Source organism: Pocillopora damicornis, chromosome 4 (genome assembly GCF_964200805.1).
Source record: "Pocillopora damicornis chromosome 4, jaPocDami1.2, whole genome shotgun sequence".
Classification (NCBI taxonomy): Eukaryota; Metazoa; Cnidaria; class Anthozoa; order Scleractinia; family Pocilloporidae; genus Pocillopora; species Pocillopora damicornis.
This window is the reverse complement of record NC_142673.1, coordinates 30,234,056-30,259,306: the sequence shown is the minus strand read 5'-3', so window position 1 is coordinate 30,259,306 and position 25,251 is coordinate 30,234,056. Positions and strand designations below refer to the sequence as shown.

The 25,251-nt window shown below is 38.4% G+C and overlaps 3 protein-coding genes and 2 long non-coding RNA genes across 6 annotated transcripts; 2 read left to right on the top strand and 3 right to left on the bottom strand.

Annotated features, from left to right (window-relative positions):
• Window positions 1-1,400: 1,400 nt before the first annotated feature.
• On the bottom strand, window positions 1,401-22,894 carry LOC149047677 (uncharacterized). The gene is made up of 2 exons (XR_016185778.1): window positions 22,797-22,894; window positions 1,401-1,448 (listed from the first exon to the last, which is right to left on the bottom strand). It is a non-coding gene; the product is annotated as an uncharacterized LOC149047677 (long non-coding RNA).
• LOC113676974 (dopamine receptor D2-like) lies at window positions 1,579-25,206 on the bottom strand. 2 transcript variants are annotated; one of them, XM_089203621.1, is made up of 6 exons: window positions 25,092-25,206; window positions 6,886-7,190; window positions 5,889-5,964; window positions 4,632-5,226; window positions 4,237-4,369; window positions 1,579-2,754 (listed from the first exon to the last, which is right to left on the bottom strand). In XM_089203621.1, the coding sequence occupies exon 6, from the start codon at window positions 2,728-2,730 to the stop codon at window positions 1,636-1,638; it is 1,095 nt and encodes a 364-aa protein (XP_089059747.1). In that variant the 5' UTR covers window positions 2,731-2,754; window positions 4,237-4,369; window positions 4,632-5,226; window positions 5,889-5,964; window positions 6,886-7,190; window positions 25,092-25,206; the 3' UTR covers window positions 1,579-1,635. The 2 variants fall into 2 exon arrangements, with proteins under 2 accessions (XP_089059747.1, XP_089059746.1); XM_089203620.1 differs by lacking the exons at window positions 4,237-4,369; window positions 5,889-5,964; window positions 6,886-7,190; window positions 25,092-25,206 and adding an exon at window positions 5,354-5,491.
• LOC149047679 (dopamine receptor D3-like) lies at window positions 8,199-9,437 on the top strand. Its single transcript, XM_089203625.1, has one exon. The coding sequence runs from the start codon at window positions 8,339-8,341 to the stop codon at window positions 9,404-9,406; it is 1,068 nt and encodes a 355-aa protein (XP_089059751.1). The 5' UTR covers window positions 8,199-8,338; the 3' UTR covers window positions 9,407-9,437.
• LOC149047678 (uncharacterized) lies at window positions 10,956-13,317 on the top strand. The gene is made up of 2 exons (XR_016185777.1): window positions 10,956-11,204; window positions 12,948-13,317. It is a non-coding gene; the product is annotated as an uncharacterized LOC149047678 (long non-coding RNA).
• On the bottom strand, window positions 13,265-25,210 carry LOC149047676 (dopamine receptor D2-like). Its single transcript, XM_089203624.1, has 2 exons — window positions 25,092-25,210; window positions 13,265-15,397 (listed from the first exon to the last, which is right to left on the bottom strand). The coding sequence occupies exon 2, from the start codon at window positions 15,207-15,209 to the stop codon at window positions 14,118-14,120; it is 1,092 nt and encodes a 363-aa protein (XP_089059750.1). The 5' UTR covers window positions 15,210-15,397; window positions 25,092-25,210; the 3' UTR covers window positions 13,265-14,117.
• Between the last annotated feature and the right edge of the window lie 41 nt (window positions 25,211-25,251).

The following is a 25,251-nucleotide window of genomic DNA, read 5'->3' as shown; positions in this document are numbered from 1 at the left end:
CTTCTCAATAATTATACTTTTAATTTCGTACTTCATAACAATTCTGGCTTCAAATACTTTTGTCCTAAGTGGAATTTGGCTTCTTCTGCAGTCCCACAAAAACAATTTCCCGATCAATTAATTTATTTATTATTTTATTTTGCTATTTTAGTTTATCTTTGATTCCATGAAGTTATATTCGAGTTTCTTATTTTCAGTCTCCCTCTCCCCCCCCCCTCCCCCTACGAAACAATCGTCGTCCTCTTTTATAGAAATCATTTCATTCTTAGGCAGAGGAAATAAGTGGAAACAGCCAACTTAAAGATTATCTCCAATTTCTCATGTATCATTATACAAAATTTATGATGTTGTATAACTTGAGGATTACAAACCTTTCTTTGGTTCATCTGATGCTACTTGCCGGCTCGCTTGCTCTGAAATTTCACTTTTAATTGACGAAAAAAAGCGATAGAGAAGTCCGGAAAATGGTCGGACATAGTAAAAGTTGGCAGATTAGCTCAGCTCCGTGTTTTGTACTCTGATTCAGCACGCTGTATCAACCAATGAAAGCGCACGTCATATCCGAACTTTATTATAATATAACGTAAATTAATGTCTGCTATACTTCGTAATTGGAGAGCTGTTCGATTGAGTTTTGTATAACCAAAACCAAACTGATAACATCGGCCAAGCAGATAAAACGTTGACATCACAAGTAGTCAACGACCTCAAAGGTGGAAAGTGGATTGAATGAAATCGCAATTGGTTTCAATTTTAGAGTCTGCATAAAGACCATGGCGCGAGTTCTCTAAATCAATCATAAAGCGCATTGAAGAATAACCAATGCAGTGCTGAATTGTTTTCAAATCTCCATCGAAAATTGCTCATGGTTCGCCTGATTACTGAACAGAGACAAGTAGGTGACGTGCCTGTCATTTACAAACAACATGTCAAAAAACCGCAAACAGCAAGCCAACAGTGAAAACAACTGACAATTTGGGAATAAATGGCCCATCAGCCTTCCGAAGTTTCATGAAAACCGTTTGTCAGTCGACAAAAGAAATCTCGTCATTGAAAAAGCATTCTTCTTTTTTCATATCACTTACATTTGTAAAGTTGCTCAAAAGTATCTTCTATTAACGTTGTCGCCGCAGATACACAGACTGCACAAGATGATAAGTCTGTATACGAAATAATGGCCTAGTTAACAAGTCAATTTTGAGATAAACTCACCATTCCTGAACGGCATAAAACACTGAGGAACTACTCAGTTGTCAAAACTTCCATTCTGAAACTGCTCTAGTAACAAGGCAAAACGAAGCTAAGAGTTTGCTCGAACTTGAACAAGGCGCTTTACGACTTAAGAAACATATTCATTATTGTGTTTTTAAGATCTACAAAGAATAATTTTGGAGAACGCCTCAGCAAAGAAACTTTTCATTGTTCCATTACACAAAGGTTGTAAGGCACTGGGAAGGCAAATCAAAATAAAATTATAATCAATAAGGAGTCGATGATATCTTAATTGATACGCAGTGATGTTACAAACCCTTTCCCACTCATAGTGGGCTTGATAAGGAAAATAACAAACGACGTAAATGATTCGCAGCTTGGTAAAGGTTTATCCAAAGTTCCGCTTACGAATTGAGATACACACTATTCATAAGATCTACAAAGAATGATTTTGGAGAACGCCTTAGCAAAGAAACTGTTCATTGTTCCATAACACAAAGGATGTAAGGCGCTGAGAAGGCAAGTCAAAATAAAATTATAATCAATAAAGAGTTGATGATATCTAAATTGATACGCAGTGATGTTACGAACCCTTTCCCACACATAATGGGCTTGATATGGAAAATAACAAACGACATAAATGATAATAAGCATAAAAATCATCTTAAGTAAATCTTTCTCTGGGTTTGTGCTTTCGGGTTTGCTGTCTCTTCGGTTATTCTGATCGAGCACGACGCTCTTTCGTTCCTTCATTCTCGTGTCCTCTCCCAAATCTTGTAGCTCCATTTGATCTTCGATTTGGACAACACAAGACGATTCGGCAGTCGAGGTCCGATTTCTTTCATTAATCTGTACAATTCGCATCTTCAAGTTCCACGCCACTGCTCCGTAAGATGCCAGCATTATCACATAAGGTAAAGCGTAGTTCAGGATGAATCTGATAGCTACATAGCACCTATTGTCTACGACAGGCAGCTCCTCACAGTTACCATTTCTAAACCTGAGACCAAAGAAATAGGGGCAGCCGATTGCAAATGACAACAGCCACAGCCCAGATAGGGTCAGAATTGTAATTGTCTTTACTGATGATGGTGTACGTGGAATAAGGTTTACAATGAATCTGTAACGATAAAAAGCGATGGCAGCCAGTGAGTAGATCACAACGAGAAGAGCAACTACTTGCAACGGATTCAAAATGCATGCAGCCTCTTGAAGAACGACGTCAGTTCGATTCTGCTCCTTCGCAAACATGACGGCCAAACAAACACTGCTTAGAATTTCTGCGAAGGCCATGTTAGCGACGAGATGGTAGGACAGAGGCTCGCGGGAAGGTATGGTACACACAGCATAACAAACCATCGAGTTGCCGATTATACTGGCCGAGATGATCACGGAGAACAGGGTTAAACGGAAAATGTAAAGGGCTTCTGTTTCTTCATACTGTTCTATAGAGGAAACAGATCCCACCGCGAAGGGCTCGGTTGAGTTTGTGTTGTTTGTGAAGTTACTGATCAGCATCTTTTGGTCTTCTTCAGTTGACACCTTAAAAGGTTTAAGTTATACTGTCAAATCAGAATATTTTAGACTTAATTTAAATTACACTGTTAGATCAGAATATTTAAGACTTTAGTAAGCTTTCGTGCCACTTCAAAGTTTATTGAGGCAAAAGGAACTATTCTTGCTATCGCGAGGATAAACATTAACACTAGTCCTTCAATTCATGGGAACCCATTTAATTTAGCAACTTAATCTGTTTCTCGATATCAATAACTTAAAACTGCCTTTCTTTTCCATTTACTCCAGTTTGTGCACGGATGAATATGTGTTTTAGTCTTCCTTCAAAGACTGTGTAGAATTTTTAACAATCGTTCATTAAATTAAGAGCCCTCACTTATTTTGATGAAAGATCCTTGAATACATCTAAAATAAAGTCCTTTTGTAACTTTAAGAGGGTTCAAGGTCTTTCCGCAAGTTGTAGAAGAACTGAACCAGGTAAAGTAACATGTGTGATTTACAAAGGTAACAAGCAGCTTCGTTGATCATTTTTTTATGCGCGTTTCTCGGCTTTGATAGAGTAACAAGTTGGAACGCGTTTCTCCGCACAATCGAATCCCTTTGTAATGTAAAACTCAAAATAACTAGTGCAGGTAATTGTAAGCCTCGTAAAAATTTTTAAATTATCTCCATTTAACACTAATTGTATTTTCAGCCGCAAACATCATAAAATATTTCCCTATGCTGTTCATAGTTTTGCGCACAGTCTGCTGGTACCTCATTAAAATTTCAATTACTTTTTGCTAAATGCCTTCATGGCAACAACATCTCGATTAATTGCGCGGTATTTGGGAGATAATTTAGCAGCGTTTCATGTCGAAAAAGAGCCAGTCTGAAAGGAAAGAACTCACAAATATCTTGATAATGAGCTTGAGGCCCAAGTAGCAACTAAATGCAGCATTCAGTATGCATGTTTCTGGGAAGTTGTTCAGATGTCGAAGCAAAAGATGGTAAATTTGGTCGTTCGATGAATAGAAACGAGTATACTTGCCTTGTTTTCACCAAGTTCTTTTTCATAATAGTGTCCAGAAACTGAATCAGACTTACTCTTTTTCTGTGATGAATTGCTGAGTGGAAATTTGCCAGAATTACCAAAACTATTTCCTCCGTAATCAAGTTTTGTTTGAGTGCGTGAAAAAGTGCAAGAAAACGGCAGCTGGACTGTCGAAGTTAAAGTACAAAGCGTTTTAAAAGATCTACAATCTGAACATGAGCATCAACATGTTCGCCAAAAGTTGGAAGAAATCACTCAGTAGCACAATAAAAAGTATCTTAAAAAATCGTAACTTGCATCTTTATCTTCGTTGGTGTTGTTGTTTTTCCTTGTTGTCGGGAGTTTTTTAAGTCCTTCCAAACTTACTTATGGTTAGGCTTTTTTGTACATCGTACGCGTTTGTCATTGAGGCTAAAAAAAATCGTCCTAAATTTGCCACTTTGAATGTTATTATTACAAAGAAGTACGTTAATAACCTTTGCCGTAAAAGCACTATCCAGCGCGTGGCGATTTTCTCCAGTTTTGGTGGGTTTGTAGCTGCACAACTGGTAAATTTTGAAACGTACGCGAAGAACCCATTTCAGTGCTGGGGATATCCATATTTAATTTCTAGCCAATCACAGACCGAAAATAAAAGAGAATACTGTGAACTACAAAACTACAAAAGGATCGCCACATCATAACTTAAAGGAAAACATACATCATTCTGCACTTCTCGTGACATGTATTTACAAGTTGGTCATGGAATCAGCTTGCGACCGAAATTCCTTTCTGCCGCAAAATTCAAGAGAGGAAAAATGCGGCAGAACCAAACGTACAAGGTCAGTTTAAGGGAGAATAAGCTAAAATAAACTATCTTGTATTAAACTACCTGTCGTTCACTCCTGCAGATTCGCTGAGTGCTTGCACTTAAGCTTCAACCTTTCGTTGTGACAGTCGCCTACTGACGAACAAAGCTCAACTGAAATATTAACGCCCAACGGACAATTATCACCTGCATAAAACACTGTTTGGGAAATGCAATTACATTTAAGCTCTAAAGCTGTCAGGATATAAATTAATGAAAAGGGCCGAGTTTTACGCAGAAAAAAGATGACAATTTATTTTGTGAGTAAGAATTGAAGTCCAAACAAGTCTTTAAGACATGATATTATATTTATTTCCTACCACCAACGATTATTTGAACCATTGTTTATGGAAACTACAATTAAAGGCCCGAACTTTTCATTGAATAATTTCAATTACTGCCGCGACAAAACGTCCATTATCTTGTGCATTCGGACCACGTCCGCCGTCTTTTAGATTCTCTTAAAGCATCCTGGAAGCTTTAAACTTGTCTCCATCGGCGAAGTTTTTTTCTTCACCACGTCACTTACACCCTTTCAATCCTAGTTGTCCATTTAAAATTCTGGGCAAAGATCTCCGCTACCAATAGCGGAAAAAACTATGGAAGCGTCTGCATAAACCTAAAGGGAAATAATTATCATATATATTAACACTGGAATAAGAAATAGCTCATTCACTCTTCCACCTGTATTCCATTTAGCTGTTTGTGCATTAAACTAGTAATTAGTTGTAGCACAGAATACTTACGTATTAAGATATCGTTGGAGATGAAAGTGAGTATTTTACACACGGGAAATAGGACTTATAAGCTGTAGCTAAATGGGTTGATCAATAGAGCTGTACGCCATACTAACGAGAACTAAATGCGCTTAGCTCGAGAAAGCTGTCTAAGGCTGTGAACTTTTAATAAACAGAAGTACTCAACGTCACCAATATTTGTGCTCTTATAAATATGCACATCGTTCTTTTGGGTACTGGATTATCTCAGTATCTTTCCCAAATGTACAATTGCACAACCTTTTGGTTCGCAATATCTTATTGAAATAAAACCAATCCGCTGTTTGTGTAGAAAAGCTGACTGCAATGCTTCTGGGATAACGAAAAATCACTCAATTTTAAATGATCGAAGCTTCTTGACACTAGCGGCGGCCACATGGTCAGTTCTAGACGCAAATAACGCGACATGCAAATGCAGATCATATATAATGGACAATGACGACTCGGAAAGTACAAATAAGGACTTAAATTATATATTTTTAATTACAAGTTTTCTTCAACCTACTTTTTCACTTCATATAAAAACTGGCACGTAGGAATCATTTTCAATGTCAGCCTGTCACTCCACTAACGGGGAAGTACTATGATGAAATCAATTTATAAAATAGAACGTAGATTTTGAAACTAACCATCCAGTAAAATTTTACTTTCATAAAAAATATTTATGTTAAATAATTCATCCTTTTACCTACGAGAAAAAAAAAGTTTTCTGAACGGTTTTTGTTCGGTAAACAGTTTTCGTCTGTTTATTAAACTGTTTTTTCTTCAATGGAAACAAACGCTGCATTTAATAGTATAATGGTGATAAAAATGTTCCTTAAGAGAAAAAATTAAATCAATCAATTGTGAATGAAGGAGAATAACTAGCATATAAACAATTTTCTTCGGCAAAAAACAGCTGCTTGTTTCCATGAGCTTGGTACGGTATTGAGCCGATAATTTTACGCAGACAAGATTTTGCCAGCTAAGCGGCAAATTGCCACATAGGACCCACGCAATTTTTCACTACTTCCCGACAGTTTTGTGAAGCCGGTCCATCTATATATTTCCAAAGGAGGACTTGGCAAACGCAGCGCAGTCTTTCAGGGAATGGAATATTTTAATTCATGATTCAATCGTGACAAACGGAAGGGACAGGGGGAGGAGGAAAAAACTTAAGTGCCAATATGTCTCTGAGTGAGCCATAAAAAGCTCTTCATTTCTGTTCCTGGACTGCATTGGGCATCAAAGTTCGTCGTGCTCGTTCGATCCACCTTCCCATAATATGTTTCGAACCACGCCCATACTTGGTATGCCACGTAATCATAAATAAAAATAATGATAAAAGAAAAAAAACTAGGAAAACACTCGGACCAGGTGGGTCGTCTTTAAATTGATATATTATTTTGTGCAGAAAAAAGAAATTTCACTTTCGAAAATTTGTAGCATGCGCTTGATGAAACGTAGGATATTTGATTAAAACTATAACTTTGTTGTAAATGCATTTTATTTATGATGCTCACCATCTGTTCATCAAAGGAGCTTATCTGTACCACAGGCAGTGTAAAATATCAATCTCCATCTGACCCACGAAATATCTGCTTCTTAAAGCTAGTTTTGTGTGAGGAAATGAGTCATTTTTTAGTCCCGCGTGGCTTTGTTCTGTTGGAGACTGGCGCTAGAAGCGCTGGTCCATTTTCGTGTACGAGGCCAGCTGCCACCCTAGCGCAATAAGCTCTGCGTACGGGAGAACTGGTTTCCGGATCATCCATCCAAGTATTGATCAAAGTATGAATTTGAAACAAGACTTTCTTATTGAAATATGTCCCTGTAAAGAGTAATAAAGAGCGTAACTTTCTAAAGAAACTGTGATGTTGCGTTGGTAAAAGGGTAATACAAGGCATTTTGGCATTATCAAATGTCCTTATAATGTAAATTGGCCTCTGTAGAGAAAATTAAATTGTAAATTGTCCACTATCGATTCGCACTGACAAAGGACTGACGCTCGAAACTTAAGCTTTAGATTTCTACAGTGGCCAAGTTACATCATCAACTCAGTTGATAAAACCAGTGAAAGAAGAACAATTATATTACGCTAAAAAGGATCCATCTGCGACGAGAACGTAATTTAGAAATTCAAATTAATCGCGCAGCTTTTTTCACTAAGGCTTCCTGTCATTAATCTTCTCAAATCTTCCCCGCGAGCGGAGAAATGTGCGTCCTTCCTAAGCTGTCTTCACATTCCCTAGTTATAAGTTTTTACACTCGCAGAGTGATAACAAAATGAAGTTTCTATGGATATGTGATCACCTAGGTATTCATTCCCAAAGTTTGTTGTTCTTGAGAGTCCAAAAAGAACTAAATCATCTGACAAAAATTCTACTTTGGAAGCAAATGAAATTCAAGCTTTAAAAGGGTCGATATAATCTTAAAGGGAAAGGGCAATCAACGATCTTTGCCCCTGACGAATTAAAAAACTACCTTTAAATTATGCAAACAAAAACTCCGTTGTGTCGGCTCATTAATTCCTTCAGCTGACAGTTTTGAAAATTTATATTTATCCATCCGAAGGATTATTCTTCTATGATAAAAAAAAAACGAGTACTTGCTAACTTAAGTAAATAATTGCTCTCAAGGCCATTATTCGTCTTCGATGCATTAGCTCATTGTTCCTGATATTTCAAGTTATTAGAAACACTTGAGGATGGGTAAAGAATGATTGAAAGACAATTGGTCGCGGCTCTGGAAGTTTTGAAATGCTATAAATTTTTAATAACTTTCGTAAATTCGCCATAAATGTGGAATTTCAGAAATCCCCAAAATCTAACTGTCGACATCCAATGGCACAAAAAACGTTTGATTGATTCTTAAAGGTAAGTTTATATATCTCTTCCTAGTAGCAGTAACACAGGTCACCTGTGATAGAAGATTCTCGTTTTCAGCCCCTTAGGAGTTACTTATCACAGGAACACGGAAATGTCGTTATTTACCAACACTACCATAAATGGAATCAATACCTCCACCGTGAGCGCAATTGAACAATATGAAGAACCAAAAGCTCTGTACATTTTCCGTTTAACCCTCTTCTCCGTGATCATCTCGGCCAGTTTAATCGGCAACTCGATGGTTTGTTATGCTGTGTGTACCATACCTTCCCGCAAGCCTCTGCCCTACCATCTCGTCGCTAACATGGCCTTCGCAGAAATTCTAAGCAGCGTTTGTTTGGCCGTCATGTTTGTGAGCTGGCAACCGAGTCCAACTGACGTCGTTCTTCAAGAGGCCGCATGCATTTTGAATCCGTTGCAAGTAATTGTTCTTCTCGTTGTGATCTACTCACTGGCTGCCATCGCTTTTTATCGTTACAGATTCATTGTAAACCCTCTTCCACGCACACCATCATCAGTAAAGACAATTACAATTCTGACCATATCTGGGCTGTGGCTGATGTCATTTGCAATCGCCTGCCCCTATTTCTTTGGTCTCAGGTTTAGAAATGGTAACTGTGAGGAGCTGCCTGTCGTAAACAATAGGTCCTATGTAGCTATCAGATTCATCCTGAACTACGCTTTACCTTATGTGATAATGTTGGCATCTTGCGGAGCAGTGGCGTGGAACTTAAGGAGGCGAATTGCACAGATTGAAAGGCTAAATCGGGATTTGAATGTTGTACCCTCTCGTGTTGATGAAACTGAGCTCCAAGAGTTAAGAGATGGTACGAGAATGGAGAAAAGAAGGAGTGTTCTGCTCGATCAGAATAACCGAAGAGACAGTAAACCCGAAAACACAGACCCGGAGAAATATTTACTTAAGATGATTTTTATTCTTATCATTATTTTTGTTACGTGCTATTTTCCGTATCAAGCCCATTATGTGTGGGAAAGGGTTTGTAACATCACTGCGTATCAATTTAGATATCATCGACTCTTTATTGATTATAATTTTATTTTGATTTGCCTTCCCAGCGCCTTACATCCTTTGTGTTATGGAACAATGAACAGTTTCTTTGCTAAGGCGTTCTCCAAAATCATTCTTTGTAGATCTTGAAAACACAAGAATAAATATGTATCTCAAGTCGTAGAATGCCATGCTCGAGTTCGAACAAATTCTCAGGTTTGTTTTGCATTGTTATTAAAGCAGTTTCTGGGTGAAAGTTTTGTCAACATGAGTTGTTCCTCAGTGTTTTACGCCGTTCAGGACTGGTGAGTTTATCTCAAAATTGACTTGTGAACATATACAGACTTATCATGATGATGAATTTTTGTGCAGCTGCGTATCTGCGGCAACAACGATAGTGGAAGATACTGTCGAGCAACGTTACAAATGTTAAAAACTTTAATTTACTTCAAAACGGTTCAGAGACCGGTACTATCTTTATGCAACCTCTACTAATTTCGTTCTAACGTAACAAAACATGACAAATTTTTGGTCAAAAGTTCAAGATTTAAAACCAATGACCAACCTGGAACTTTCAGATGCGCTCGCTCACGATGCAAAACTTGTCCTTTCCTTCAAAACAGAAGAAAATGTCGGGACCCAAGAGATCCATTAAGATCACTGATCACTTCACGTGTGACAATGTCCTCTATTGCATAACTTGCACTTATTGCAAAAAGTTATACATCGGTGAAACAGGAAGACGACTAGGTGACCAATTCCGAGAACACCTTCGCGACAAAGAAAAGTGAAAAGGACGCATCCAAACCAGTCGCTAGACACTATAATCTCCCAAATCATTTTAAGCAGCATATTGTAGTTTGCGACCTTTCCCTCCGTCTAGGCAGTTCGGAAAGCCCCATAACACTAGAACAAAAATTTGTATTTCAAATCGGCACTCTTAATCTCCACGGTATCAATGAGAGCTTTTCATTCAACTAATTTATTCTTGTTTTCTCGCCACCATATTCCCACCAATAGCACAGATACATTTTCTGTATAGGCCTGTGGCAAATCTTTCAGTTGCCGATTTTCGTTCTCAGCCGCGTGAAATACCATTACCAAAGACACTGAATACGTAACTTGCGGTTTTTCTTTCCGTATTTCGGTTTTCTTCCCCTTTCAGGAAAGTTTGAGCGTCATTGTCTGTAAGCGATACGGATTTTTCAGTTTTTTAGCAGCCATAATTCGACAAAATTCCGACAAATGACCTTGGATTGAGAATGGTGAAGGCTACGCCGTTCATTCATTAACCTGACCGAGTGGCCCCGGCGAAAGGCGAGTGACTTGTCAGCAGCTGATGGTGAAAAAATATCGTATTTTTTCACGTGTTTTGTTACGGCTTTTCTTAGGGCTGAAAGTCCTTGTATTACATGATAAAAGTGTTTATTATAACAAGTCTAATTTGGATCTCCGCCTTTGAATCAAGAAGATACAGTATGCTGCTAGTAGATTATCTTTCAAAGATGAAGTTGGCGTTACATCACCATGCTTTACGCCTGGGATTAGTTTAGAAAATTTGCGCCATATTCCCGACCAATCGCATGATAGATTAAAACCAATCGCTGATTGCATTTTTTGACCACTCATGTTTTCCCACGCTCTCATTGGCTCCACGGGATGTTTATCTTCCTGACCATCCATTTTTTTTTAAGAATTCAATCGAATAACGCTCCATCGTATTTCGGTAGCGAATTATTGATTAGCTTAGTATGGTATAAATTTCGCCTTTCTTAGGATCATTCCAATAAATTGATATTTCGTTAACCAAGAAGATGCCAAGTGGCAGTAGATGCCAAATGTCATCTACTACCAAGAAGCTACCTAGTATTTATTTCTCGGAGATTGTGCTGTAAAGAAACTTCTACTGGTATAAGAAGCAGAAAGCGTTACGAGTACTCTATATAACGTAGGTATTGAAGCAAAATTTCATAGTAAGATAGATATAAAGACACTTGTAGGTAGAAATGTGATCGTAGAAAAAATGTTAATTTGCTGTAAAGCAGCTAAGCTGAACTGATTGATTAGATTTCATTCATTTTCATGGAGCTTGTGATGATGCTATCTCCTTCATCAAATCATTCTTTGCGAAAGCATGGCAAGAAGATATCAAAACCTGTTCGTAATATGGAAGTTTAGGACTACTTTGAAAGGCATTAAATTTTAACTTAAATAGGAACCGTGTGCGCGAAAACGTTTGTAATGAACTGTTGAGAAAAGGTTCTTTTTTCATTTACAAAATTTTTCCGTCTGCGACTTTGTTGAGAGTATGAAAATGGTGACGGCAATCAAAGGACACAAAAAAATTATTTTAAAAAGCTGATCTTAACAAACGACCGCGCGGGAATATTTTATCGTGAATAGTGCAAACACAGCTTGTCGACACAACAACAAAAAACTAACAATCCAAACCTTTCGCAAATGCCAATATTTTTTTTCGGTAACTTTTTCTTTCAAACAACTTTGTGGCTTATAGATACCGTTGTATGATTAGAGGAAGTTGAAGTCGTTCTGAATAATTTAAGATATTGTAGTGGTGGACTAGACTGACTGCCGCTCAATTCTCGCTAGATTTGCAAGCAGATTTTCACTTAGGTTTGTTTGGGGCAAAAACACGCGAAATAGCGATTGTGACGTAGCAAGGGCTTTTAACAAATTTTACTTCCTCGTAAGCCGTTCAAGTGCTGCAAGTGTAAATGTGTATTCATAACCTCTAGTGTCGCGTGAGTTTTTCCATTCGTAAAACGTGCGTAAAGAAAACGTGCACGAGAATTTCCATTGCTTCGTATAAATGAGTACCGCGCCTTTTAACGAGAGAAAATGTTCGCCCTGTATAGCAGATGAAGGCTGTGCAGGCTGTGCAACTTTACTCTACACTCTTACGATTGCAACGGGCGTGAAACATACGTAAGCGTCTAGAAAAGAACGTGGAAGTAGAAATATGACAATGTCAACGCACTTAAACGTTCACCTCAACGTACGTAATCTTTTTAAACGCACGTTCACGCGCGTGACAAACGCGACAGTCGAAATCCAGCTTAATGGCACGACATTTTGCCAGTGTTTCGAGCGTTTGAGGGCCGCGATTCTCCTTGAAATCTGCAATTTGCACTGAGAAATCTCCTTGAAATCAGCAATTTGCACTAAGAAAAACCCCTTAACTGCATAAAACCATTGGAGAAGCCGCATTTTAACTCATCACTCGGACAACTCACTCATAACTCGTGACAATGTCATGATGCCTTACAACCACACACGTATGCCAGGAAACTCCTCCGTACATTTTAGTTAAAATTGAACAGCACGTTTTCATGACGGTTATCATATTATTGTTGAGATCGATGCGTCTATACTTCTGTCATTTTCTTTGAAAAGAACCAATGATCACTGGAAATTAAGAGGACAAATACTTAAGTCCATCTTATGACTGACAACTCAGTTCTGTCATTTGATAGAACTTGTATATATAATTATTATTTATGTACAGTATTTAACTTTAATGTTTGTCTGAAAATTTGCGATTAATTTGTTATGTTTACCGACTGAAGGAATATCTGAGAGATGTTTAAAGGTAGATTCTTCCGTTTTCATCTTTCATCTACCTTATGAGACCTATAATATTCCTTAATTCTTTAGCTCTATTGAATTGCAGGATGTTTTGACTTCTGATCGCCACCATGTCTAGAGACCTGTGGGTGTTTAAAACACTTTAACTCACACTCAGCGTTCAATGTAATTACACCACGTTTTTTTTTATGATGACTATCCATCAAGTGTAGGTGTCTCTCCCTTTCTGAGAAAAAAATCACGCAACAAGGACACGCTTGTGATGATGCGGTTTTACAAGACTGTTCGCGAAGTTTCTCCCCCTGCTGTTCAACACATGTACATATCTAATAACTGGAACATTTGCGGACTCGAACCTGGCGCTGATTTGGCTGTTTGCTGAAACTTTTATTCAACCCGACATCTCTGTGGTTAATTTTATTAAAATGTGCAATGTATTAATAAAAATACAAAAAACACCATCTGTTTCATATTTTTGGTCACTTGTTCCCTACGCCCGATAACCCGATCACCCTATTACTTGAAACTCTTTCACTTTCCCTAAAGGTTGGATTTATCAGGAGTCAAATATATTTCTTATGCCTACAGAATCAGTTCTTTTCAGGCATATTTTAAGTTAACATGAATATTCTCCCATCTTTGCAAATAAACGCACATTAGGATTTCCTAAAGTATTTAAGAGAACTTTTACAGCCATTGATCACATTTGAAAATCCTTTATCAGCTTCCTCTCATCAAACCACCGGAAGCCTATATTTCTACATACAATAATTGAAAGTATATAACATCGAGCAAATTTTCTTCAAGGAACTAAATGATCAGAAAATAATCTATGAGCTTCTAGTCTTAGTAATTTCCCTTGTGAAAGATGAGCATATTTACAAGCCAAGCCATGGATATGTAATTCTCAAGAATTTTTATACAAAATGCATGTGGCGGCAGGAAGTTGTTACTGAAGATATCCGTTGCATAGTGTTCCTGTGAGTTAGACTAAGAGGCTAGTGACGCTATAATATGTACATTTTTTTTCAAAGTTGTTCGGAAAAATACAGTTTTCCACGAACAATTTTTGCGGTATTTAAACTCTGAAACTCTTGACTAGAGGACTTCCCTATAGTGTTCAAGATGGCTGCCAGACATTTACAGATGCCACATTGGGAGCATAGAACTTTTACTGAGTTCGATTTAAAACTGAGTCCGTTTCGCAGCTTGGTAAAAGTTTATCCAAAGTTCCGCTTACGACTTGAGATAAACATTAATCAAAAGATCTACAAAGAATGATTTTGGAGAACGCCTTAGCAAAGAAACTGTTCATTGTTCCATAACACAAAGGATGTAAGGCGCTGGGAAGGCAAATCAAAATAAAATTATAATCAATAAAGAGTTGATGATATCTAAATTGATACGCAGTGATGTTACAAACCCTTTCCCACACATAATGGGCTTGATATGGAAAATAACAAACGACATAAATGATAATAAGCATAAAAATCGTCTTAAGTAAGTCTTTCTCCGGGTCTGTGTTTTCGGGTTTGCTGTCTCTTCGGTTATTCTGATCGAACACGACACTCTTCCGTTCCTTCATTCTCGTGTCCTCTCTCAAATCTTTTAGCTCCATTTGATCTTCGATTTGGACAACACAAGACGATTCGGCAGTCGAGGTCCGATTTCTTTCGTTAATCTGTACAATTCGCATCTTCAAGTTCCACGCCACTGCTCCGTAGGATGCCAGCATTATGACATAAGGTAAAGCGTAGTTCAGGATGAATCTGATAGCTACATAGGACCTATCGTTTACGAAAGACAGCTCGATGCATTCACCATCTCTAAACCTGAGACCGAGGAAAAACGGGCAGGCGATTGAAAATGACAACAGCCACAGCCCAGATATGGTCAGAATTGTAATCTTCTTAACGGATGGTCCGCGTGGAAGAGGGTTTACAATAAATCTGTAACGATAAAAAGCGATGGCAGCCAGTGAGTAGGTCACAACGAGAAGAGCAACTACTTGCAACGGATTCAAAATGCATGCGGCCTCTTGAAGAACGACGTCAGTTGGATTCTGCCCGCTCGCAAACATGACGGCCAAACAAACACTGCTTAGAATTTCTGCGAAGGCCATGTTAGCGACGAGATGGTAGGACAGAGGCTTGCGGGAAGGTATGGTACACACAGCATAACAAACCATGGAGTTGCCGATTATACTGGCCGAGATGATCACGGAGAAGAGGGTTAAACGGAAAATGTAAAGGGCTTTTGGTTCTTCATACTGTTCTATCCGGGAGACAGATCCCACCGTGGGGGGCTCTGTTGAGTTTGTGATGTTCGTATTGTTGATAAACTCCATCGTTTTTGCCGTCTTCCGGCTCTTGTCGTTCAGTATTCCTGTCCTCTTTGTTAACACCTTTATTGTGAGAGAGATAAGCAGACAACAGATAATGTAGTGCGAAGCTGTTTTCTCAAAGACTTTTGCTCCGTCTTCCTCTCCACTGTTTTGTTGATAGTCAACGTCACAAATGACTTCGAATTTTAAACCTGTCAATATATGAATGACGAATTTTCATATTGATTTTAATTATAATTAAAGTTATCATTGCTGTTCTCGTATCTTGTATCTCGATAAACATTAGCTGACGATAATCACCAGAATTACACTTTTAAAGGCTTTTAAACATTTTCCCCGATGAATTCTTTGTTGAGTATTGACTGACACCAATGACACCAAATTTTCAGACCGTGAGTGACAAATGAATGACGAATCAGTGATAAATTATAAATGCTGGTCTCGTCAAAGATCGCTCCAAGAACGGCGCGAGGCTTGGTATACTAAAAACCCAGCTGGTACAGAGCTATAATCATTGCAACAGTTTAAGATCACACAAACATCACAACTGCCAGAGATTCGCGAAGTACATTGGTGGACTTTAAATAAACTTGTAAACATTCTATATGGTTAAAGTATGCCATCGTACTATAAGAGGAAGTTATCGAAGTAAATTATTGAAGATATCCTACCGATAGACAGAGATAAAACTCACTTCAGTTATCACTAGAATCTACTTACAGCTTTTCACTTAGTTTTGTGTAGGGAAAAACTCACGCAAGATATCGATTATGACGTAGCTACAGCTTTTAGCAAAATTCACTTCGGACAGGTTTGCAAATAACAATTTTCTTTTCAATCAGCATATGAATTTTTTTAAAAGGAAACATATGAATTTTTTTAAAAGGAAACAGAGATTTAAACTGCAGAGACAACTCAGACTGAAAAATATGAAACTGCTTTTTAACCAAGCATTTGATAGTTTGATGAGAGCACAAGACGTCAGCCTGTTAAAAAATTAGAGAAGCACCTCGGCCTTTCTTGACCAACCGTGTTCACTCATAGCTAACACTAATGTTCTTTTGTTACCGCGTGCGTATGCTAGGAACCTCTACTGCACATTTGATCAAAATCGAACTGTACAATTTCATACCTGACGGTTATTTGCGAGGTTTGATCAGCTTGATCTAATTCCTGTCTTTTGTATCGAAAGAAACCGATGATAAAAAATAGATACCATCTCTTTATTGAAAACTCAAGAGTTGTATGTAGAATTAAAGTCTAAGTAGTTTATCTCAGAACTTGAATGAAAATTTGCAATTGAATCAAATGAATTTTTCGTATGTACTGACTGAGAGAACATCTGGCAGATGCTCAATGGCACATCAATCTTTCAATTTTCTTAAACCCTAGTCCAAAGCAGTCCGACAGCGCCGCTAAAACGCGTAAGGCGGGACAACTAGTGTCTTCTCAGCGTTGTTAGCTGCGGAGAACCATGTTTGTACGAAAAGGAAAACACATTTGGTTCTCAGACGTCTGATTCTTAATTAGTTTCTTGGCTTGGAAGTTCATCACATTAATCTTATTTTGCCACTGATTATTGTAAACTGTGATCTTCCTAAACAACGGATATTCAATCACGTAAAGATGACGCAACCTTCTAACTACTTATCAGAACATAACCTCCTAAAAAAACACCATTTTGACTTAACAGTCCGAGAAAGAAAGACATTGGAACTCAAAGTGCTAACATTGGTTCGGGAGATAAACATGGAAAATTTGACTTGAGAGATTATTATTGGGTTTTTTTTTAGAGTTTTCGCTTTAGGTGACCCTTCAATACACGTGGAAAACAATACAAACAAGCAGTTGGATAGATAGATAGATAGATAGATAGATAGATAGATAGATAGCTTTATTAAAAATCACATGACAGCCCAGTAAGGCTGAATTGCATCATGATGATTATTTACAATGCAATACAGTGGCTAAAATTATAAATTATATTTACAGAGCATATAATTTACAAGAATAATACAAGAATAATACACGAATAATACACAGACCTATTGTCTACATATGGCTGGTAAATATGTCTGGGAGAAACGCTTGGTGCGCATTTCTGGGTTAACAGACTGACGTTGATCTATATGATTATAAGTAGTATAGTTCTTCGGTGGCAAAAAATGATGAAGCTTGTGCTCCGTATTGGACACTATTGGTTCGAAAAATTTATTACATTGCTCGGTATGTCTATCCTTCAGTGAGTTCAGGTTAAACAATGAAAGGTCGGCGAGATATGATAGGCCAGGTGAAATTATAGAGAGTGCGCGTTTTTGAACGCGTTCTATGTCGTCACTTAAATAATCAGGCAGTGCATGATGGTAAAGACGAGCACAATATTCAAGTAGAGGCCTAATACCAATAAGATAGAAACTAATAATATCACGAACCGGAACTTTGGCGCGCTTAAGCAATATGAGAAAGAACATCCGCTTATTAGCCTTTTTAAGTACGTCAGAAATATGACAATTCCATTGTAGGGTGCCGGCTATTGTTACGTCTAACACTTTAACGCTGTTTACTCGTTCAAGTTCCATAAAGTTGACAGTAATCGCATCAAACTGGTGTTGCGTCCTTTTAAAGTCAATCAGCATTTCTTTACACTTAACTGGGTTCAGCTAAAGCTTGTTTGTGATAGATCATTGCTCCACAGCTGTAACAACGACTTGCATTGTACTTTGTCCTCCCCTTAGGACCACCTCTATTAGTGTTGTATCATCCGCATATTTCCACGCCTCGTAGCCGGGTGTGTGGAGATCATTGATTATCAGTATGAAGAGCCAGGGTCCAAGTTTGGTGCCTCGAGGCACTCCAGATGGAACGGCTCCCCATTCCGAGAAACAGTCACTTGAAAGCTTTACACGCTGCTTCCTGTCCATGGGGAAGTCAGACCCGACGAGCAACCCCGCTCGGAATACGCAACAGTTAGGACTTAGTTAAGGGTGACCACGACCGCTCAATAAAGTTGGCGCATAAAGAAGTAAAAGTTAAAATACTTAAGGGAACTTTGACAAGGACCACTTATTAATAGGTAAACACTTGATACGGTGCCGCTTAACTCAGGTTCGACAATATGTTGTATTAAATTCTATCATTCGAGAACAATAAAAATTTGTCGTGATGGTAATACGTTTAGCCTCGTGTGATAAACTCTTCAGTGAGTGTGTTGCATCTACACGTGCATCAGCTTGCTGCTCGTCTCGTCTTCGGCAAAGAACTATTGACCTACAGGTATTTATGCTTAAATTATCCTCCATCAAGTCCACAATGAAGCTCACTTTTATTCTAGACATTTCTGAAAACTTAAATGTCTTCGAATATGTGAAGAAAAACAGACGCTTACTGCACCGTTGAGGAATGTGTTATCAAATAAACACCTTCGCCACGTGCAACAGATGGGAATTTGAAACGAAAGCTGGGTTAACCACCAAAATGGCCATCGTCATCTTTGCGAGGTTAGCTGATTCAGTTGGTTTTGTGATTAAGTACGGTTCGGAATGCTAAGATTTGCTTTGAATTCCAGGTTTAACGACAGGGTGCCTAATAAGATTATGTCGTGATGTAAACGACAATGTTGCGATTTTCACAAAATGAAAAGCTCCAAACTAATTTTCATATCCTCGAAAACAACATTGTATCAACAATAGCCTCTACTTGGGGCAAAAAAATGCACGGATACAGTTTCTTGAGAGCGAAGCTCGAAGAGAAACGAGTGATTAGAGGAACAGATTATGCTCATGGACACACTTACGAGGATATTTTTAGTGCAAAATGGATGCTATTGTGTTTATTATCCTTCAAACATTTTTTAACGCACGTGAAAAAATGTTAACGAATAGCTTACCGTTTGTTGCGTGGGATGTTCACTTTTCAGTGTTCTCTGGTACGATTTTATGAACTAACAGACATGTGCTTTAGATGTTCTCCAGCTTCAGCTGGGGAAATATTCGGTAACGTGATAATGGGACGAGGTTGAGCATGATTTATAAGTGTTATTCGCCAGCCGGGAGGTCCGTATTGAGAAAAACTGTGCCCAAGGTCTCAACATTCATTTCAAAAAACCGATAAGCTAACTGTGAAAACAACTGACAACTTAGGAATAGATGGCCCATTAGCCTTCCAAAGTTTCATGAAAACCATTTTTCGGTCGGCAAGAGATATCTCGTCATTGAAAAAAATTTCATGCGACGTGCGCATGCTCTAAATAGCAGCAGTTTCTAAATTTGGAGCTCTTTACAATTTATGTAATTCTAACTCGTCATCACTGCCTCAGGGATCCCATGAGATAGCTAAGTGCATGCGCATAACCAGTGCTTTTGGCGCCCGAAATCAGTTTGCAGGCTTCAGTGCTAAGGACAAAATTTTTGCTGTTTTTTCGCAATTTTTCGATTTTATCGAAGCAAAACATCGCTCAGTCGATTTTTAACAACGTTCTCCATATCCACAATACCAGACGAGTCACCAGCAGAGTTTTCAGGCTCAACAGTAGCAACGTCAAGTATGAACAACAACAATCTGATGAACGTCCTACAGAACCTAAACAGCACCTTATCAAGACTAACTCAGGCCTCGGAGGCGCAGATGATCCTAAAGATGCATATTACACCGTCCGTATGGTGGAAGACGATAGACAATTCCTTAAGTTTGAATGGGAGGGAAACTATTTTCAGTTTACTTGTCTCCCAAATGGGCTTGCATCTGCCACGAGACCATTAGTACCAAATTGTTAAAACTAGTCTATGCTGGCCTCAGATCTCTGGGCCATTTTTGTATGGGCCACATTGATGACTCTTTTCTCATGAGATACATTTATGCATCCTGTGAGGAAAACATTGTGTAGACGGTTAATATGTTTCTCAAGTTGGGTTTTGTTATCCACCCTACAAAGTCAGTACTTATACCAACACAATAACTAAAGTTTCTTGGTTTTCTGCCAAACAACATTTCGATGAGTATACGCCTCCCACCCAGGAAGGTTACTTATGTCAGGCAGGCATATGAGGACCTATTACACAAACATAACCTTACCATTAGAGAGGTTGCTCATGTTATAGGTTTGATAGTATCCAGTTTCCAAGGTGAACAATACGGGGAGTTGTTTTATAGATATTTGGAGCAAGACAAAATCCAGGCTTTATAGGATAATAGGGGTGATTATGATGCACCCATGAGTCTGTCACAAGAGGCCAGATCCGATTTGCACCCGTGGGTGAACAATGTGACTTTCGCTTTCCGAAACATTACGCAAACCAACCCTGACCTCACCCTTACTACTGATGCCTCTACAATAGGATGGGGGCAGTACGTGGGGATCAAAAAACCGGGGAATTATGGATTCTGGAAGAACAAGCTTACCATATCAATTACTTAGAACTGAAAGCAGTTCTGTTGGGTTCGAAATCCTTGTGCAGCACTATTCGTAACAAACACATTCGGATTCAATCTGACAATGCTGCGACAGTAGCATATGTAAATGCAATGGGGGTTATGAAATCCACTGACTGTAATAATGTGGCCAAGCAAATTTGGGAGTGGTGCCGCGAGAGAGTAATCTGGCTCAGTGCTTGTCACATACCTGGCTCAACTAATGTGGATGCCAACGCTGAATCTAGGAAAATTAACAGTTCAACTGAGTGATCCTTACATTCAGATGTGTTCGAAGATATAAACAAAATGTGGGGTCCGTTCCAAATAGATCTATTTGCATCCAGACTCAATTTTAAGGTTCCTAGTTATGTGTCATGGAAACTGGACCCTGGTGCAATATCTGCCAATGCATTCTTTATGAGGTGGAAAGAATACTTTTTCTATGCTTTTCCACCTTTCAGTGTCATAGCGGCCTGTTTACAGAAAATAGAACAGGACCAAGCGACTGGTGTACTCCTAGTTCCAATTTGGTGGACCCAACCTTAGTTCTCCTGCATCTGTGAGTAGACTACACTGTCCTTCTTCCACGGTCACACCACCTACTGATACAACCTCACAATCATGCGTTGCATCCCCTCCGGGAACATATGAAACTAACGGCCCGCAAGCTCTCCGGAAAAGCCTACTGCAGAGAAATCTTTCAGACAAGGCTGCACAAATCATCCTCAAGTCCTGGTCCGCAGGGACATAGAAGCAGTACAAGCCTTGCATCACACAATGGATTGTTTTTTTAAAGCAAATGGAAGAGTGATCCTTACGACCCACCTTTGACAGCGGTTTTGTATTTTCTGGCCAGTCTCCATGACTAGAGACTGTCGTACACCACCATTAATACTGCCAGGAGTGCCATATCAGCCATTACTGTACTAGTGAACAATATGACCATTGGCACTCATCCACTCATTTCCAGGTTCATGAAAGGTGTATAGAAGGGTTCCCCGCCAACTTCTCGGTACCAGTGACCTTGGGATGTGCAACCTGTTTTGACTTGTATTTCCTTTCTCAAACCCCATGAGAAGCTTGATCTGAAAACTCTCGCACTAAAGTTGGTGATGTCGATGTCATTGGTCACTGTACAAAGAGGACAAAGCTTACACATCGTTGACAATGACTACATGAAAGAAGTGCCTGATGGATTCAACTTACAGGTAAGTCTCGTTTTCAATTTGAACAGGAATTCGCTATCAACAACAAGAAGATAATATTTTATCATGCACTTAAAGGGCCTTAGTCAAATTTAATTTCTTCTCAACAAGTAAGCATATTCCTTTAATCATATCACTTACATTTGTAACGTAGCTCAAAAGTATATTCTACTATCGTTGTTGTCGCAGATACGCAAGCTGCATAAACATTATCATTATGATAAGTCTGTGTATGAAATAATGGCCTAGTCAACAAGTCAATTTCGAGATAAACTCACCAGTCCTAAACGGCGAGGAGGAACAACTAAATTTGAAAAATCTTTCATTCGGAAACGGCTCTAATAACAAGGCAAAATGAACCTAAGAATTTGCTCGAACTTGAAAAAGACACTCTACGACTTGAGAAACACATTCATCATTGTTTTTTTAAACGAAGAATGATTTTAGAGAACGCCTTAGCAAAGAAACTCTTCATTGTTCCATAACACAAAGGATGTAGGGCGATGGGAACGCAAATCAAAATAAAATTATAATCCATAAAGAGTTGATGATATCTAAATTGACGCACAGTGATGTTACAAACCCTTTCCCACACATAATGGGCTTGATACGGAAAGTAACAAACGACGTAAATGATAATAAGCATAAAAATCATCTTAAGTAAATCTTTCACCGGGTCTGTGTTTTCGGGTTTACTGTCTCTTCCGTTCATGATTCTGTTCGAGCAGAACATTTCTTCGTTCTTTACTCCATTCTCGCGCCATCTCGAAACTCTCGGAGTTCAGTTTCAACAACACAAGAGGATGAAACATTCAAATCCCGATTTCTTCCGTTAATCTGTACAATTCGCCTCCTGAAGTTCCACGCCACTGCACCGTAAGATGTCAGCATTATTACATAAGGTAAAGCGTAGTTAGGATGAATCTGATAGCTACATAGGACCTATTGTTTACTAAAGACAACTCCTCACAGTTACCATTTCTAAACCTGAGACCAAAGAAAAAGGGGCAGGCGATTGCAAATGACAACAGCCACAACCCAGATATGGTCAGAATTGTAATTCTCTTTACTGATGATGGTGTGCGTGGAAGAGGGTTTACAATGAATCTGTAACGATAAAAAGCGATGGCAGCCAGTGAGTAGATCACAACGAGAAGAGCAAATACTTGGAACGGATTCACAGTGCATGCAGCCTCTTGCAGAACGACGTCAGTTCGATTCTTCCCGGTCGCAAAACATCATTGACGGCCAAACAAACGCTGCATAAAATTTCTGCGAAGGCCATGTTTAGGATAAACATAAACAACAGTCCTTCATTTCATGGAAACCCATTTAATTTAGCAACTTAATCTGTTTTTCTTTATCATTAAATTAAAACTGCCTTTCTTTTTCTTTCCTCTTGACAGTCTCCACGGATAAATATATGTTTCTTCCTTTAATTACTGCGTAGAATTTTTAACAATCATTAAATGGAAGTTAAGAGCCTTTATTTATTTTGATGAAAGACTTTTGAATGCTTTTAAAAATAGAGTTCTTTTACGACTATAAGAGAGTTCGAGGTCTTTAAAGAATATTTCAAGATACTGTGGGCCCTCACGGCGGTTCAGCCCCTCCATATTCCAGAGAGGAAAGCCGTTAAAACTTCCAGAATCTATGAGGATCTTTGCAGCTATCGTGACTGTTTCTTGGACAACTTCCAAATCGAAAATGTCATTATAATATTGTCTCTAAATTTAACCAATGTGTGATGCAAAAGGAACGTTTGTAGTGACTTGAAAATGTTATGTCCTTTCGCAAGTTTTACAGTAACTGAACCAGGGGAATGAACATGTGTTACTTACAAATGTAATAAGGAGCTTCGTTGAGCTTCAAATCCATTATAATTTTTTTTATGCGCGTTTCTCGGCTTCGATAGAGTATCAAGTTGTAATGCGTTTCTCCGCGCAATCGAATCCGTCTATAATGTAAAACTCAAGATAACTTATGCAGCTAATTGAAAGCCTCGAAACAATTGTTGAATTATCGCCATTTAACACTAATTGTATTTTTAGACGCAAACATCATAAAATATATTTCTCTACGCTTTAAATAGTTTTGGTACCTAATTAAAATTTCAATTACTTTTTCTTGCTAAATGCCTTTATGGCAACAATATCTCGATTAATCGCGCGGTATTTGAGAGATCATTTATTAGCGCTTCATGTTGAAAAAGAGCCAGTCTGAAAGCAAAGAATTCACCACAAATCTTCTAATATGGAGCTTGAGGCCCAAGTAGCAATTAAATAATGCAGCATTCAACTTGTATGTTTCTGGGAAGTTGTTTTAAGGGTTATTTCAGATCTCGAAGCAAAAGATGGCAAATTTGGTCGTTCGATGAATAGAGACGAGTATACTTTTCCATGTTTTCACCAAGTACTTTTCATTTCAGTGTCCAGAAACTGAATCAGGTTCGCTCTTATTCTGAGGTAAATTTCTAAGTCGAAATTTTGCCAGAGTCGCCAAAATTGTTTGTCTCCGTAATTGTTTTTTGAATGGGTGAAAAAGTGCAAGGAAACGGCAGCTGGACTGTCGAAGTTAAAGTGCAAAGCGTTTTACAAGATCCACAATCTGAAAATGAGAATCAACATATTCGCCAAAAGTTGAAGGAAATCACTCAGTAGTACAATAAAAAGTATTTAAAATCGTAACTTGCATCTTTATCTTCGTTGGTATCGTTATTTCTTGTTGTCGATAGTTTTTGAAGTTCTCTCAAACTTACTTATGGTTAGGCTTTTTCGTACATCGTACGAGTTTGTTGTTGAGGCGGAAGGAAAAAAGATCGTCCTAAATTTGCCACTTTGAATGTTATTATAACAAAGAAGTACCTTGAAATATGATTAAACTTTGCCGTGAAAGCACTATCCAGCGCATGGCGATTTCCTTCTGTTTTGGTGGGTTTGTAACTGCACAACCCATTTCAGTGCTGTGATGTCCATCTTTCATTTCGAGCCACTCACAGACCGAAAATGAAAGACAATACTGTGAAATATTGTTTTAGTCGGTAAAACTACAAGAAGATCGCCACATCATAACTTACAGGAAAACATACATCATTCTGCACTTCTCAGGACATGTATAGTCATTATAATTTACAAGTTGGTAACGGTATCAGCTTACAACCGAAATTCCCCTTCGCCGCAAATTTCAAGAGAAGAAAAATGGGGCAGAAACAATCATACAAGGCCAGTTTAAGGGAGAATAAGCTAAAATAGACTATCTTGTATTAAACTACCTGTCGATCACTCCTGCAGATTCGCTGCGTGCTTGCACTTAAGCTTCAGCTTTTCATTGTGATAGTCGCCTACTGACGAACAAAGCTCAACTGAAATATTAACACCCAACGGAAAATTGTCACCTGCATAAAAAATTGTTTGGAAAATGCAATTACATTT